The sequence below is a fragment of the Hylobates moloch genome, unplaced genomic scaffold (assembly GCF_009828535.3).
Source record: "Hylobates moloch isolate HMO894 unplaced genomic scaffold, HMol_V3 SCAFFOLD_9, whole genome shotgun sequence".
Lineage (NCBI taxonomy): Eukaryota > Metazoa > Chordata > Mammalia > Primates > Hylobatidae > Hylobates > Hylobates moloch.
The window spans coordinates 24,860,569-24,875,082 of NW_026652284.1; the positions used below are offsets into that span (position 1 = coordinate 24,860,569).

Genomic DNA, 14,514 nt, shown 5'->3' on the forward strand with positions numbered 1-14,514 from the left:
TGTAGAATTAGCCCTATTGTTTTTTTCTGTGTCTACGACATACTAGAAAGCTGTGATGAAATGGATATGTATTCTGTTGCCATCCCTCTGGGGACCAGTGCTTGGTCTCCGGATCCCCCTACTCCATGGCCTGAAAGTGTTTCATCTTCCCTGCGTGTTATCAGCGTAGAATTGGTTGGTATTGTGACATAATCCGATTGCCTTCAGGCAAAGCTTACCTCCAAGCTGCTAGCTTCCTTCCCATTTGACTTTTCCCAAAGAAGCTAAGAATCCATGCCTTTTTGAAGGTGGGAACTAGGGGTTGAAGACTTAATCTTGAGAGTCAGCGAACCTGTCCCTTAAGGCCAGCTTTGATGTAGGAAGAATACTGAATATTGTTTAATGAGATGGAAATGGGTGAACGTAATTTTTCCTGACATTTTGGGGAAGGTAAGAGAGAAACCAAATTTAGACTAAAAGGGATCAGTGGCCAGGTGTGGTGGCTTACACCTGTAATCCCAGCAGTGTGGGAGGCTGAGGCAGGATTGCTTGAGGCCAGGAGCTGGAGACCAGCCTAGGCAACACGGCAAGATCCCCATCTCTACCAAAAAAAAAACAAAAACAAAATAGTTGGCCATGGTGGTGCATGCCTGTAGTCCTGGCTACTTGGGAGGCTGAGGCAGGAGGATCACTTGAGCCCAGGAGTTTGAGGCTGCATTGAGCTATGCTTGCACAACTGCATTCCAGCCTGGGTGACAGAGCAAGACCCTGTCTGAAAAACAAACAAATAATATAGGTCAGTGTTCAGAGGAACCATTATCAACAATATTTGGATTTTTATCCCTCTTATTTTCTAGAACTTGATTATAGCTCTCCTGTGTTCAGAGATGTTCTTTTCTTTTTTTTTTTTTTTTTTTTTTTTTTTTGAGACGGAGTCTCGCTCTGTCACTCAGGCTGGAGTGCAGTGGCGCAATCTTGGCTCACTGCAAGTTCCGCCTCCCGGGTTCACGCCATTCTCCTGCCTCAGCCTCTCCGAGTAGCTGGGACTACAGGCGCCCACCACCACGCCCGGCTAATTTTTTGTATTTTTAGTAGAGACGGGGTTTCACCGTGGTCTCGATCTCCTGACCTCGTGATCCGCCCGCCTCGGCCTCCCAAAGTGCTGGGATTACAAGCGTGAGCCACCGCGCCCGGCCAGAGTTGTTCTTTTCAAAGTCATTTGAGGCTGTATTCTGGTTTAAGATTCTATCCATTTCTCACTCTCAGATCTGTTTGTTCTACCCTCTCCCCCTAAATATTTGGATTTTATATAGACCAGTAGGCTAAGGTAGGGAAGACCACTGACAAGTATAAATTTAAGAGTTTAAAAAACCAAGGAGGCCATCCAGCCCACTAGTTCTAAGCCATGTTCAGCACAGTGCCAACTTTGCCTTCCCTGGCTGTCCTTGCTTGCTTTCTGGTTGCTGTAATTCTGAGGGGCAGCCAGGCTTGCTGTAGAGAGGAGAGCCAGATGATGTGGAAACCTAAGGCAACACCCCCTCCTTGTTACACTTCTCATACCCAGAACTCTGCTTGCTTTCTGTGTTCCTTTCCTCTCACTCCGCTTTCCTGCCCTCTTTACTCAAGTTCTAAGATTATAGCTGATGATCTTCATAATAGAACAAACTCTGTTTGGTTGACCTTCCTAACAGGGAATGCTTGGCTTTGAGAAAAGTAAGGGGTTCCTAACTTCTTTGCCTTCTCTAGCTTTACAGTGCTCTTATTTCCTGCTGGGATTAGAACAGCCCTATTCCATAAATATGCACTGCTCTTGGCTGCTCTAACTCAGGCCCAGCTCTGACCCAGATTTGTGTGTGTGTGTGTGTGTGTGTGTGTCAGATTTGAGTCTATTAACTAGTGACCCTCAAAACACTTCATACATTTTTGGCCAAAAAGTGGTTACTGACTGGATAAGACAGTGAGAAGCCTTTGGGGGGCAGGGTGACTGGTCAGGCAGGTAGCATGGTATACAGGCCTGATGGGGACTGTGACAAACCGAAAAGCAGGGTTTCAACCAGTTAGTGGCCTATGGGAGTTCCAGAATCATCATCATCTTCTTTTTTATTTTTCTTTTGGAAGAAGTTAGATGCCTGGGGTCTGTATGAGGGTGTTAGGCAATGAATTAAAAAATTATCAGCCAGGCGCAGTGGCTCACGCCTGTAATCCCAGCACTTTGGGAAGCTGAGGCAGGCAGATCACAAGGTCAGGAGATTGAGACCATCCTGGCTAACACGGTGAAACCCCATCTCTACTAAAAAATACAAAAAATTAGCTGGGCGTGGTGGCGGGTGCCTGTAGTCCCAGCTACTCGGGAGGCTGAGGCAGGAGAATGGTGTGAACCCAGGAGGTGGAGCTTGCAGCGAGCCAAGATCGCGGCACTTCACTCCAGCCTCGGTGACAGAATGAGACTCCGTCTCAAAAAAATAAGAATAATAATTCTCTGGGGCCTGTGGGTCTGTCCCTGCAGTGTCTTGTGGACTGCCACTGCCCTGTGTAGCTTTGGCTCTCTCTTGGATTTACTCCCTTTGAGCTGGTGCCTAGAGTTTCTCCGGGGGTGGGGGACAGCTATGAGGAGCACCTTCTCGTCTATCCTTTGCCAGTTCTCATTGTGTTTGGTGTTTGTTTTATTGGTTTGTTGCGGGGCGGCGGGGAGCGACAGGGGAAATGTTGAGCAGAAGCACTCGATGTGATTAAACCTCCGGCTGAGCAGATCTGTGGGAGTAGAATATCGACCCCTGAAAAATCAATGGCTGCTGCAGTGACCCAGCCGCTGTTTGCAGGGGCTCCCACCACAGGAATGCAAGCAGCCCAGCAGTCTTTCTTCTCCCCACCTTTTTACCTGAGCAGTGCCCTCAGCCTCCACCCAAAGGGTCAGACCTGCCTCAAGAGATTTTGCAGAGGTGGGTTAGAACAGCACGTTCTCGTATTTTCACAATTAGATTGAAATTTCTCCAGTGACACAGAGCCCTGCCTCCGGCAGCCTCCTTTCCAGACATTCCTTTTCTGCACTGCTGCAGTTCTAGCAACAGCTCTTACCAAGTTGCCAAGACCCATTCGGGCTTGTACTTCTGAGTTTTAAACAGGAGAATCGATTCTCTTGATACCAGCACCCAAGAGCCCCTCCCTTGTGGAGGTCTAGAATTCAGGTACTGGGGTATAGGATGGGGGAATAGAGATTAAGGAAAAGAAAGAAGACTAATAGAGATTGCGTCTAAAGAGGATGCTTTTGAGTAGATAATTCATTGAGCAACATTTATCAAGCATCTTGTCGTTTGTGTGTCTGGCATCTTTCTGGTCACTAATAGCCTGATCTTGCTCTGGTCCCACAGGCTAGTGGAGAAAAAGGGCAGATAGAACACAGTGCCATCAGTCCTGTAACACTGCATCTAGAGGAAGGAGCCTCAGAGGAACTCTGGGCCCTGCCTATAGGGTGTAGAGAACTAGACCTGTGACTTGGGTCAAAGTAGATGGTTTAATAGAATGGCTAGCAGGTCTCTGCTTGGAGCATGGAGGCTTCTGATTCCTCACTGCCTTCACAAAACTGTTTTCATCTTGGAAGTTCCCAAGGCTAAAAAACAATATTAGCCTGTAGTTGTTGTACCTATAATGCCAATTCTACTCTGGTGGTTGGGAAATCAGCCAGCCTGATGTGTGTGAAAGGAGAGCTCAGTTGCCCTATTGTTGGAGCACCTCTGTGGTCAGAGGGTTGAAGCTTGCTTGGCTTTTAAAGCCTCTAGAAAGGAGCCTTCCCATCTTGTAGCTTGGGGAGTGGGGCCCCTAAACAAAACCCAAACATCCTGCAGTTTGGAAGGGTGGCTGCAGTGCTGGGTGTGGAGGAAAGTGTGCGGGTTTGAAGTGGCCTAAGAGGAGGCCATCTAGAGGCTAGGAATATCTTGATTTTTTTTTTTTCCTCTCTGAGCCACACCCTTGTGATTGATAAAAGGATTAGAACATATTCAGTTTGAATACCCAGCAGAGACCAGGCTCCTACCTTCATGGGACTTCTTCCTTCATGGGACTTCTGCTTGTTTCCCTACATTCAAAGTCACCCTCCCCACAGCCCTCTGTCCTCTTACACATTAAGTACCCTACAGAAAACCCAGGGGTGAGAAAAAGTACTGTATCCTTTAATTTAGCATAGAAAAATTAGGTTGAAGTTGAAGGTTATCAGTGAAAGGGCTGATTTGAAATAAACGCTGAAAGTTATAGCAAGAGTAATTAGGAAAGAGGGGGGGCTGGGCATGGTGGCTCACACCTGTAATCCAAGCACTTTGGGCGGCCGAGGCAGGTGGATCATCTGAGGTCAGGAGTTCGAGACCAACCTGACCAACATGGTGAAACCCTGTCTCTACTAAAAATACAAAAATTAGCCGGACGTGGTGGTGAGGGTCTGGTAATCCCAGCTACTCAAGAGGCTGAGGCAGGAGAATCACTAGAACGTGGAAGGCGGAGATTGCAGTGAGCTGAGATTGCACCACTGCACTCCAGCCTGGAGGACAGGGCAAAACTCCATCTAAAAAAAAAAAAAAAGGAAAGAGGGGAACACATAGCATCATAGATTTGTAGAGTTTGATTATCTAGTATAAGTCTTTCCTTCAATAAAGGAGTTAAGTGAGCCTCGTGAGGTTAGCCAGTTGAGTCAAGTAGCTAATCACACAGCGTATCTGGTGATATAGGTTGTTGGCCTTACCTCTACTGGAGCATGGAACCCAGCCTTTGATAATGTCAAGCTTCTATTAATACCTTATGGAAAGAGTGTAAAGTAATAGTGGATTTGAATCTCAGGTCTATTTAATAGCTGTCTGTCCTTGGGCAAGTCACTTCTGAACCTGCTTCCTTGTTAAAATGGGGGTAATATCTATATCAGAAGATGATTATGAAAATTAAATGAGAGTCAACCACTCACCTTAGGGTTGAATATGTGATAGTCACATATTCATGCCAATTCTGCTTCCTTTCAAAAGGAAGATATAAAGGAACTTTATTAACTTTTTCCAACATCCTTTGTATTTGGAGATTTGGTCTCCAAAGCTTTCTTTATGAATTCTGATGTGTATATAGGGGGTTTCCTCTTGGAGATGGGCCCCTGAAAAGCATTCTGGAGACAAGAAGAGTCTTAACCCTTCTCTCCTGTGTCTTCCCCATCAGGTGGCCAAAAGGTATCAGGAAGAATGAATCATTATCTTCAGAACAACAGCCTATTGTAGAAAAAGAGAAGAGGGAGTTTGGTGGGGGATCTCATCCTATGCGATGGTTTCTAAGATACAAACCAAGTTTTTGGAAACTGGACGGGGGCAAGTAGGAAACAGATTTTTCTGAGCCTTTCCTGGAGTAGTTTCTGCTGTTCCAAACCATGGAGGGTAGTCATGTAGGTGATAGGGCTTGGTCCTACACTAAAAGGGTAGTGTCAACCTCTGCATCTTTTCTTCCCCTTCCTTACTACCTGCTTAACTCCTGACCTGGAATTACCACCGGGTGTGAAAGGCAGCCTATTCTGTGTGTTGATTCTTTCTTGGCATTTCAGTTAACATCAGCAAGCCAGTTCTCTAGGCATAGGTGGCAGTTAATCTGTTGGATTGAGACCACTCTGTGGAATAATGTCACAGCAGTTCTGTAACTCTTGGAGTCCCTACCAGTCTGGGGTGGGTCAAATTTCTCTTTCTTACATTTATAGCAAAGACTAAGGAGAAAAAAAGAGAACTTATGACTGAAACTTTATTGTACAAGTGTTCAGTAGAGGTAGCCTTTTCTCTTCTGCTACCCTCAACAAGTTGTTGCTTAAGGAAGGTTTTATGAAAAGCCAAGTCTCCCAGAAACTTACTTGCCTTAAGTAATTAATTTTCTCTCAGTTTTTCCTTCCTTAGAGTTTAAGGCTATTGCCTCCTCTCCTACCTTTTCCTTTTCTTCATGGGTTATGTTTCCCAGTCTCTTCTGTGTTCTTCAGGATTTCCTCCCATTCTTCAGCATGAGAGCAGCCTAGGGGCGGGGCGGGGATAGGGGACTGACAAATTACTAGTGTAGATTTGGTCATTACGGAATTTTTTATTCAAGTATTGTCATTTAAGTGGAGATGGCTGAGCTGCAAGGTTCCCAGTGCACACACTACAAGCATGTGTGTAGGAGTTACCTGGTTCTCATGATGGGTGGTTTACCTGCCAATATCAGCACAACTCAGCAAAAGTTTTTCCCAACTAAATGGATATAAGAACTCCATCTGGGATTCCCCAAGGATTTAGCCAGATTTATGGGAAAACCCTAAATCGGAGCATTGCCATGAGCCTATTCTTTATACTTAACATGTTGCCATTTAACCTGCTCAGCAAAATGAACTGATGTCATCCTCATGTGGCTCTATTGGGAGATAATTTAAACTTCCCTCCTCTAACCCTGATCTGGTATCTTGCTGCTTAAAAATATTCTTCAGTGGGCAGCCAATTCATCTGAGAACTTGCAGTTTTTCCTGTGAGAGTACCAGCACCCCCACCGCCCCTGCCCCACAAAATAAGGTATGGACTGTGTGATTTCAGGCATGGTTTTGTTGTGGTGTGAAGAGAAGGTGTTAGCTGCTGAGTTCGGTTTGTCAGCAGAGCCTGACAAACTCTTGCTGGCACTCACTAGGGCTGGGCAACCAATCACAGCTGGAACGGGTATCGTCATGGAGTCCCTATGGGCTTCCTCTATCAGGTCACATCCCAAAATAACACTGGGCAGTATTTCAAGTGAAGAAATGAAGGCTTTCAGGGCTGTAGCCAGCCTGGAGTGTGAGATTCTGTGTGAAATAGTTGGATCTGCTCCAGCGCTTTTGATCTGCATGGTAGATGAGCAATAAAATGCACAAAACACATTGGAAACACGTGAGGAAATTCTCCTGGCCCTGCTGCTTCCTTGGAACTGGTAGGGCACTGAGTGGGCTGATCCTCACCTCCCATCTCTCAGCAGGGTTATACTTGGAGAACAAACCCAGGAAAAGAAATCTTCCCATTACAGGGGCATTGCTACAGTTATTTCCGCAGTCCTTCCAGAAGATGCCTGTTAGGTGGGCTCTTTTGGGAAAATTGAGAACCTGAGAGTCCTGAGATGCCAAGGGCATCCCTCACCAGGGAGAATAGGGGCTTGGATTGATTGAACTGTTTTGGTTTTTTTTGTTTTTTTTTTGTTTTTTTTGAGAGACAGTCTCGCTCTGTCGTCCAGGCTGGAGTGCAGTGGCGCAATCTCGGCTCATTGCAAGCTCCGCCTCCTGGGTTCACGCCATTCTCCTGCCTCAGCCTCCCGAGTAGCTGGGACTACAGGCGCACACCACCACGCCTGGCTAATTTTTTTGTATTTTTTAGTGGAGATGGGGTTTCACCGTGTTAGTCAGGATGGTCTCAATCTCCTGACCTCGTGATCTGCCTGCCTCAGCCTCCCAAAGTGCTGGGATTACAGGCGTGAGCCACCACACCTGGCCCGATTGAACTTTTTATTAATGATAAATGTGTTGTAGAAAACTGAACTGTTAGGAACATTGAGGTCTGACTCAACAATCAGACATCTGGCTTTTTGTGGAACAAAAGACCTGAAAAACTGGCTTTTTGTAGAGTAGAAAGCAGAGGTGTGTCCTGTGTAATAAAAGGACGTGGAGCTGAGAGCAATATCTGTTCATGTAGATAGAGGGGCAAGACATCTTTTGGAGACTTCTGCCCTTAACCACTCCTTCCCATTTCCTAATAAAAATATTTACTATGACTAGCCACTGGGACTGGTGGGTATGTCTTAGAACTTCTGTTGCTGGTATGTTGTTATATCTCTCATTCCAGAATATTGCTGCTGGTTGTTTGACCCTGACTATATGGTGCTAGGGGGGTTTCATGCCTATGCCCCAGGGGTGTCACAGACTTAGATTTATCCATCCCTCTCTGATTGTATATGTGAGAAAACAAGCCTGGCTTGTTGCCAGTTTGCCTAAGGTCACAACTGATAAGTACCAAAAGCTGGGCCTTGGTTTCCTAACTCAGAGACATGACCTTTCTCCTCAGTTCATAAAGTGTCACAACATAATGGAGAAAGCCAGCATGGCCTATGGGGTTCAGCAGGCCCGGGTTTAAAATCTGGCTTCCACCACTTGCCAGATGACCTAAGCATGTAACCCAGTCTCTTTAGGCATCAGCTTCCTCATCTTCAAATTGGTAATGTCGCTGGGTACAGTGGCTCATGCCTGTGATCCCAGCACTTTGGGAGGCCAAGGTAGGAGGATTGCTTGAGCTCAGGAATTTGAGACCAGCCTGGGCAACATGGTGAAACCCCATCACTACAAAAATACAAAAAAATTAACCAGGTGTCTGTAGTCGCAGCTACTCTGGAGGCTGAGGTGGGAGGATGGCTTGAACCCAGGAGACAGAGGTTGCAGTGAGCCAAGATTGTGCCATTGCACTCCAGCCTGGGTAACAGCCAGACCCTGACTCAAAAAAAAAAAAAAAAAACCAAAACCAAAATGGTAATGGTAGTAGTATCTATAACCAAGAATTGCAGAAAATTGGGTAACTTTGCTAAGTGTCTGGCATATAGTAGATGCTTAAATGGTAGCTGTTGTTAATCGTAAATGATTTGCCCCTTTCTATGCTAACATTTTGGCTCTTAAAATTATTTGAAACCAACTATCCGATGCTGACCAGTTGCCATCTAATGAAAATGACAGTTTGAGAGGTTGGCCTCAAGCCAGCCAAATCAGAGAGATAAGAAGATTAATGTTCTTCCTTCCCCAGTATTTTTCTATACCCAGGCATCTCAGCCAGGTGGGACTACTGTTGACAGTGGTTTATTTAGCACTTTTTCTCCAAGAAGCTTAGGGCACTTTACCAAAAGTGACAGCTCTCCTGAAGAAGGGGAAGCCACCTCTTTGCCAGCCACGGATGCCTCCAGAGTTCTGAGACCCCAGCCCCAAGAGCTGCAAAGGTTTTCTTTAGGCTTCTAGGATCCCTCAGGTGGACCAGGGGCATTCTCCTTTTGGATCTATGGTGAGCCTGGTTTTTTTAACTGAAAGTGTGGCTGAAAGGACCTCCTCAGTTCTTGCCCTGAGCTGATAGGAGTGGTTGGTGGGTTTTTTTTTTTTTTTTTTTTTTTTTTGAGATGGAGTCTCGCTCTGTTGCCCAGGCTGGAGTGCAGTGGCGCGATCTCGGCTCACTGCAACCTCCGCCTCCCAGGTTCACGCCATTCTCCTGCCTCAGCCTCCCGAGTAACTGGGACTACAGGTACCTGCCACCACACCTGGCTATTTTTTTGTATTTTTAGTAGAGATGGGGTTTCACTATGTTAGCCAGGATGGTCTCGATCTCCTGACCTCGTGATCTGCCCACCTCGGCCTCCCAAAGTGCTGGGATTACAGGCGTGAGCCACCGTGCCTGGCCAGGTTTTGGTTTTTTGTTTTGTTTCTTGTTTTTGTTTTTTTTCTTAGCGCTTCAGTACATGTCCGAAGATACACACCAAGGCCAGGGGCATTGGCTCATGCCTGTAATCCCAGAACGTTAGGAGGCTGAGGAGGGCAGATCGCTTGAGCCCAGGAGTTCGAGACAAACCTGGGCAACATGGCAAGGCCCCATCTCTACAAAAAAATTTAAAAATTAGCCGGGGGGCCGGGCATGGTGGCTCATGCCTGTAATGCCGGCATTTTGGGAGGCCAAGGTGGGCGGATCACCTGAGGTCAGGAGTTCGAGACCAGCCTGGCCAACATGGTGAAACCCCGTCTCTACTAAAAATACAAAAATTAACTGGGTGTGGTGGCGCACGCCTTTAATCCCAGCTACTCAGGAGGCTGAGGCAGGAGAATTACTTGAACCCAGGAGGTGGAGGTTGCAGTGAGCCAAGATCACAAGATCATACCACTTCCCTCCAGCCTGGGTGACAGACCCAGACCGAGACCCTGTCTCTTTAAAAAAAAAAAAAAAAAAAACCCACAAAGATACACACCAAATTGAACAGCGGTTTCTCTATTGAGGGCAACAGAAAGACAGCCATGGGGGACTCTGGCTTCACCTATAATAGCTGAAATTTTTTTTTTCTTTTTTGAGACGGAGTCTCACTCTCTCGCCCAGGCTGGAGTGCAGTGGCGCAATCTCAGCTCACTGCAAGCCGTGCCTTCCAGGTTCACGCCATTCTCCTGCCTCAGCCTCCCGAATAGCTGGCACCACGGACGCCCGCCACCACGTCTGGCTAATTTTTTGTGTTTTTAGTAAAGATGGGGTTTCAGCGTGTTAGCCAGTATGGTCTCGATCTCCTGACCTTGTGATCCGCCTGCCTCGGCCTCCCAAAGTGCTGGGATTACAGGTGTGAGCCACTGCACCCGGCCCAATATCTGAAATGTTTTTATCATGAGAATGTTTATGTTTTGCTTGTATAACAGGAGACAAAAATGATCAAAACAAAACATTTAATTTTTCTAATCCCAGCTACTCAGGAGGCTGAGGCAGGAGAATCGCTTGAACCTGAGAGGTGGAGGTTGCAGTGAGCTGAGATCATGCCACTGCACTCCAGCCTAGGCGACAGACCGAGACCCTGTCTCTTAAAAAAAAAAAAAAAAAAAAGCCGAGGCGAGCGGATCACGAGGTCAGGAGATCGAGACCATCCTGGCTAACATGGTGAAACCCCGTCTCTATTAAAAATACAAAGAAATATTAGCCGGGCGTGGTGGCGGGCGCCTGTAGTCCCAGCTACTCGGGAAGCTGAGGCAGAAGAATGGTGTGAACCCAGGAGGCAGAAGTCGCAGTGAGCCACCATAGCGCCACTGCACTCCAGCTTGGGCTACAGAGCAAGATTCCGTCTCAAAAAAAAGGGGGGGGGGAATAAAAACGCGCAAAGATACGCACCAAATAATTGAACAGTGGTTTCTCTGTTGAGGGCAACAGAAAGACAGCTGTGGGGAACTTTGGTGTGGGGGACTTTGGCTTCACCTGTAATATCTGAATTGTTTTTATCATGAGAATGTTCATGTTTTACTTGTACAACTAAAGACAAAAATAATCAAAACTTTTTTTTTCGAAACGGAGTCTCACTTTGTCACCCAGGCTGGAATGCAGTGGTGCTATCTTGGCTCACTGTAACCTCCACCTCCCAGGTTCAAGGAATTCTCCCTGCCTCAGCCTCCTGAGTACCTGGGATTACAGGTGCCCACCACCACGCCCGGGTTTTGCCATGTTGGCCAGGCTGGTCTCGAACTCCTGACCTCGTGATCCGCCTACCTCGGCCTCCTAAAGTGCTGGGATTACGGCCATGAGCTACCGCACCTGGCCAACATACAGTTTTTCAAAGCGATTTGAACTGAACCAAGTTCTCGTCTGATGGGTGGATCCTTGATTGCTATTCTGTTCTGAAATACACTTCTTTTTCCTGTAAGCAGGAAAGTTCTTATTACCAGAAGCTGGCAGTTTGATAAGGAGTGGAGACTGTAGGAAGGAGTGGGTGAGGGAACCTTCTGGTCCCTAAAACAGAGCATTGAGCTGTGGAATTTGCTCTAGACTGTAGGGCCTAACGAGCGCTCTCTTGAGACCCCTTCTACTTACAGTGGCTCTCCTTGTCATCTTGCTGCCTCTTTTAGTTTGTTCTTGGCTCAGAGGCTAGATGTCCGTGGTATAACTTAGCCATCAAAACAGGGATGGGGCTGGGCACAGTGACTCATGCCTATCATATCAGGAGTTTGGGAGGCCAGTGTGGGAGGATTGAGTCCAAGAGTTTGAGACCACCCTGGGCAACATGGCAGAATCCCTTCTCCACACATACACCACAGCCAGACATGGTGGCGCCTGCCTGTACACACACATACAGAGCCAGATGTGGTGGTGCGTGCCTGTAGTCCCAGCTACTCGGGAAGCTGAAGTAAGAGGATCACTTGAGCTGGGCAGGTTGAGGCTGCAGGGAGCTGGCATCATGCCAGTGTACTCCAGCCTGGGGTAACAGAGTGAGACCCTGTCTCAAAAAAAAAAGAACCAAGGATGTAATCCCTCTATCTTGGGATTAGCGTGGGGCTCTTCATAGCTCCAAGTACTTCAGTCCTTCGAGAAAGGAAGATGTCCTTTGCTGTTACCTCGTGGTTGGCCTCTTGAAATCATTCTATGCTGGAACGAATTCTCACTGCATTTTTAAAGTATGCTATGGCATACCTGGCCTACTTCTTACCAACAAGAAAGCTAGCATTTTCTGACTTCTCAGCTAACATGGAAAGCTGGACACAGGCAAAAATGCACACCTACCTACCTGCCTTCAGAGCAAACTTTGTCTCCAAGAGCTCAGCAGAAATGCTGTCAGCCTAGTGAGGTACCCAAGTGGTTTGTGGAAGGTCCACCCAGCTTGGATACTTGGAGAGCCTAAAAGGTGCCCTCTGACCTCCAGTGTTACTGTCAGATCTTAGGGTCAAAGTCACTTTCAGCTGATCTTTCCAGGGTGAGCTTGTTTGTGTGAGCAGGAATAGACTCAAATCAAACCAACCTGGATCTCCTCCTCCTCGAGATGTGTGGTGTTTTCGGTTTTGTTTTTGTTTGTTGTTTTTGAGATGGTGTTTTGCTCTGTTACCTATGCTGGAGTGCAGTGGTACAATCTCGGCTCACTACGGCCTCCTCCTCCCGGGCTTAAGTGATTCTCCCACCTCAGCCTCCCAAGTAGCTGGGACTACAGCTGCACACCACCACACCTGGCTTATTTTCGAGGGTATTTTTAGTAGAGATAGGGTTTCGCCATGTTGCCCAGGCTGGTCTCGAATTCCTGGGCTCAAGTGATCTGCCCGCCTCAGCCTCCCAAAAGGCTGGGACTACAGGCATGAGCCACTGCACGTGGCCCGGTGTGTTTCTTTAAGAGAACTCTTTTCTTTACCATTTAAGTATCAGGGTTTTCATCCTTTCTTCAATTACAGTTAGTTCTCAGCCTGAAGTAATGTTGCTAGAGAATGAACATGGGGCAGGGGATGGAGTTAGGGTACATTTTCTGGGGTGAATATTTTTCATATTGAGCTCTTGTTTGCTAATACTGGAGTTTGTTGACCTAGAGTGAACTCTTTATTGATTAACTCAAGACAAGCAAAGCCTACAAATAAATACCAAGTTCTCACTGAAAAACATAAAAGCTGGGAAAAAAAACAGAATTTGTTCAATTGGCAAACATTTGTTGATTACTGTTATAGACCAGGTGTTAGGAGTGTAGTCGCAGACCTTCTTGGCAGTTAAGAAATTGTCTTTCTCATCCAATGTCTCGCTTTCTTACCTCCTACCCCTTATGTTGCAAAGTATGGTGACTTGGAGTGAGTCCTTGGCAAATGGAGGCTATGATAATCTATAATAATAATAATCATTGTAATATATAATAGAAGGAGAGGGGATCTATAAATGTTTCCCAAACTTGTTAACATTCTCTTGTAGCTCCTGGTGCCATCCTGGCAGCATTTTGTAAAGTTTTGCTATTAGAAAAGAACTGAAGACTCACTGAAATAGTTGCTTTCTTATGACTGTAGAAGTTATGACTGGGAAAGAAGACGAAAGTGCTAGATCTGCTTCTGAAGGGATAGAATAGGAGTCAGCAAAACTCAGTCACACCATTGTTCGTATATTGTCTGACTACTGTTGCACTATAGTGTCAGAGTTGAGTAGTTTTGAAGGAGGCTTTATGGCCCACAAAGATCTAATATATATTCCACCTGGTCCTTAACGGAGTTTGCCATATGTAAGTTACAGTATGATGACTGGGGCCGGGCACGGTGGCTCACGCCTATGATCCCAGCACTTTGGGAGGCCAAGGAGGGTGGATCACCTGAGGTCGGGAGTTCAAGACCAGCCTGACCAACATGGAGAAAACCCGTCTCTACTAAAAATACAAAAATTTAGCCAGGCGTGGTGGCGCTTGCCTGTAATCCCAGCCACTCGGGAGGCTGAGGCAGGAGAATTGCTTGAACCCGGGAGGCGGAGGTTGCAATGATCCGAGATGCGCCATTGCACTCCAGCCTGGGCAACAAGAGTGAAACTCTGTCTCAAAAAAAAAAAAAAATTTAATAAAAATAGTATCATGACTAAAGAACGTGTGTGATGTATTTGCTCTTGGTTATTTAAGGAAAATGGTAAGCAAGTAGTAGGATTATTGAAAGTAGAATTTTTCTGCTTAATATTACTAATCCATGTTCTTACATATATGTTCTAGGATCTATCTGGTTCAATAGATGACCTCCCTATGGGGACAGAAGGAGCTCTGAGTCCTGGAGTGAGCACATCAGGGATTTCCAGCAGCCAAGGAGAGCAGAGTAATCCAGCTCAGTCTCCTTTCTCTCCTCATACCTCCCCTCACCTGCCTGGCATCCGAGGCCCTTCCCCGTCCCCTGTTGGCTCTCCCGCCAGTGTTGCTCAGTCTCGCTCAGGACCACTCTCGCCGGCTGCAGTGCCAGGTACCCTCAAGTGCTGGGCTTTAGGGAGAGGGAAAGGTGACTGCCCCCAGGAATATTAAGGAGCCCTAGTCTTCCACTGGCAGAGAAAGCATCTCTGGCTCATGCCT

The 14,514-nt window shown here is 46.7% G+C and overlaps 1 protein-coding gene across 4 annotated transcripts in view; it reads left to right on the forward strand.

Annotated features, from left to right (window-relative positions):
- Positions 1-14,514, forward strand: part of ARID1A (AT-rich interaction domain 1A) — an 87,150-nt gene that overhangs the window by 51,354 nt on the left and 21,282 nt on the right. For all 4 annotated transcript variants that reach the window (XM_032759430.2, XM_032759431.2, XM_058444446.1 and 1 more), the window contains exon 5: positions 14,167-14,407. In XM_032759430.2, the coding sequence (XP_032615321.1) occupies positions 14,167-14,407 (241 nt within the window). The remainder of the gene's footprint in view (positions 1-14,166; positions 14,408-14,514) is intronic.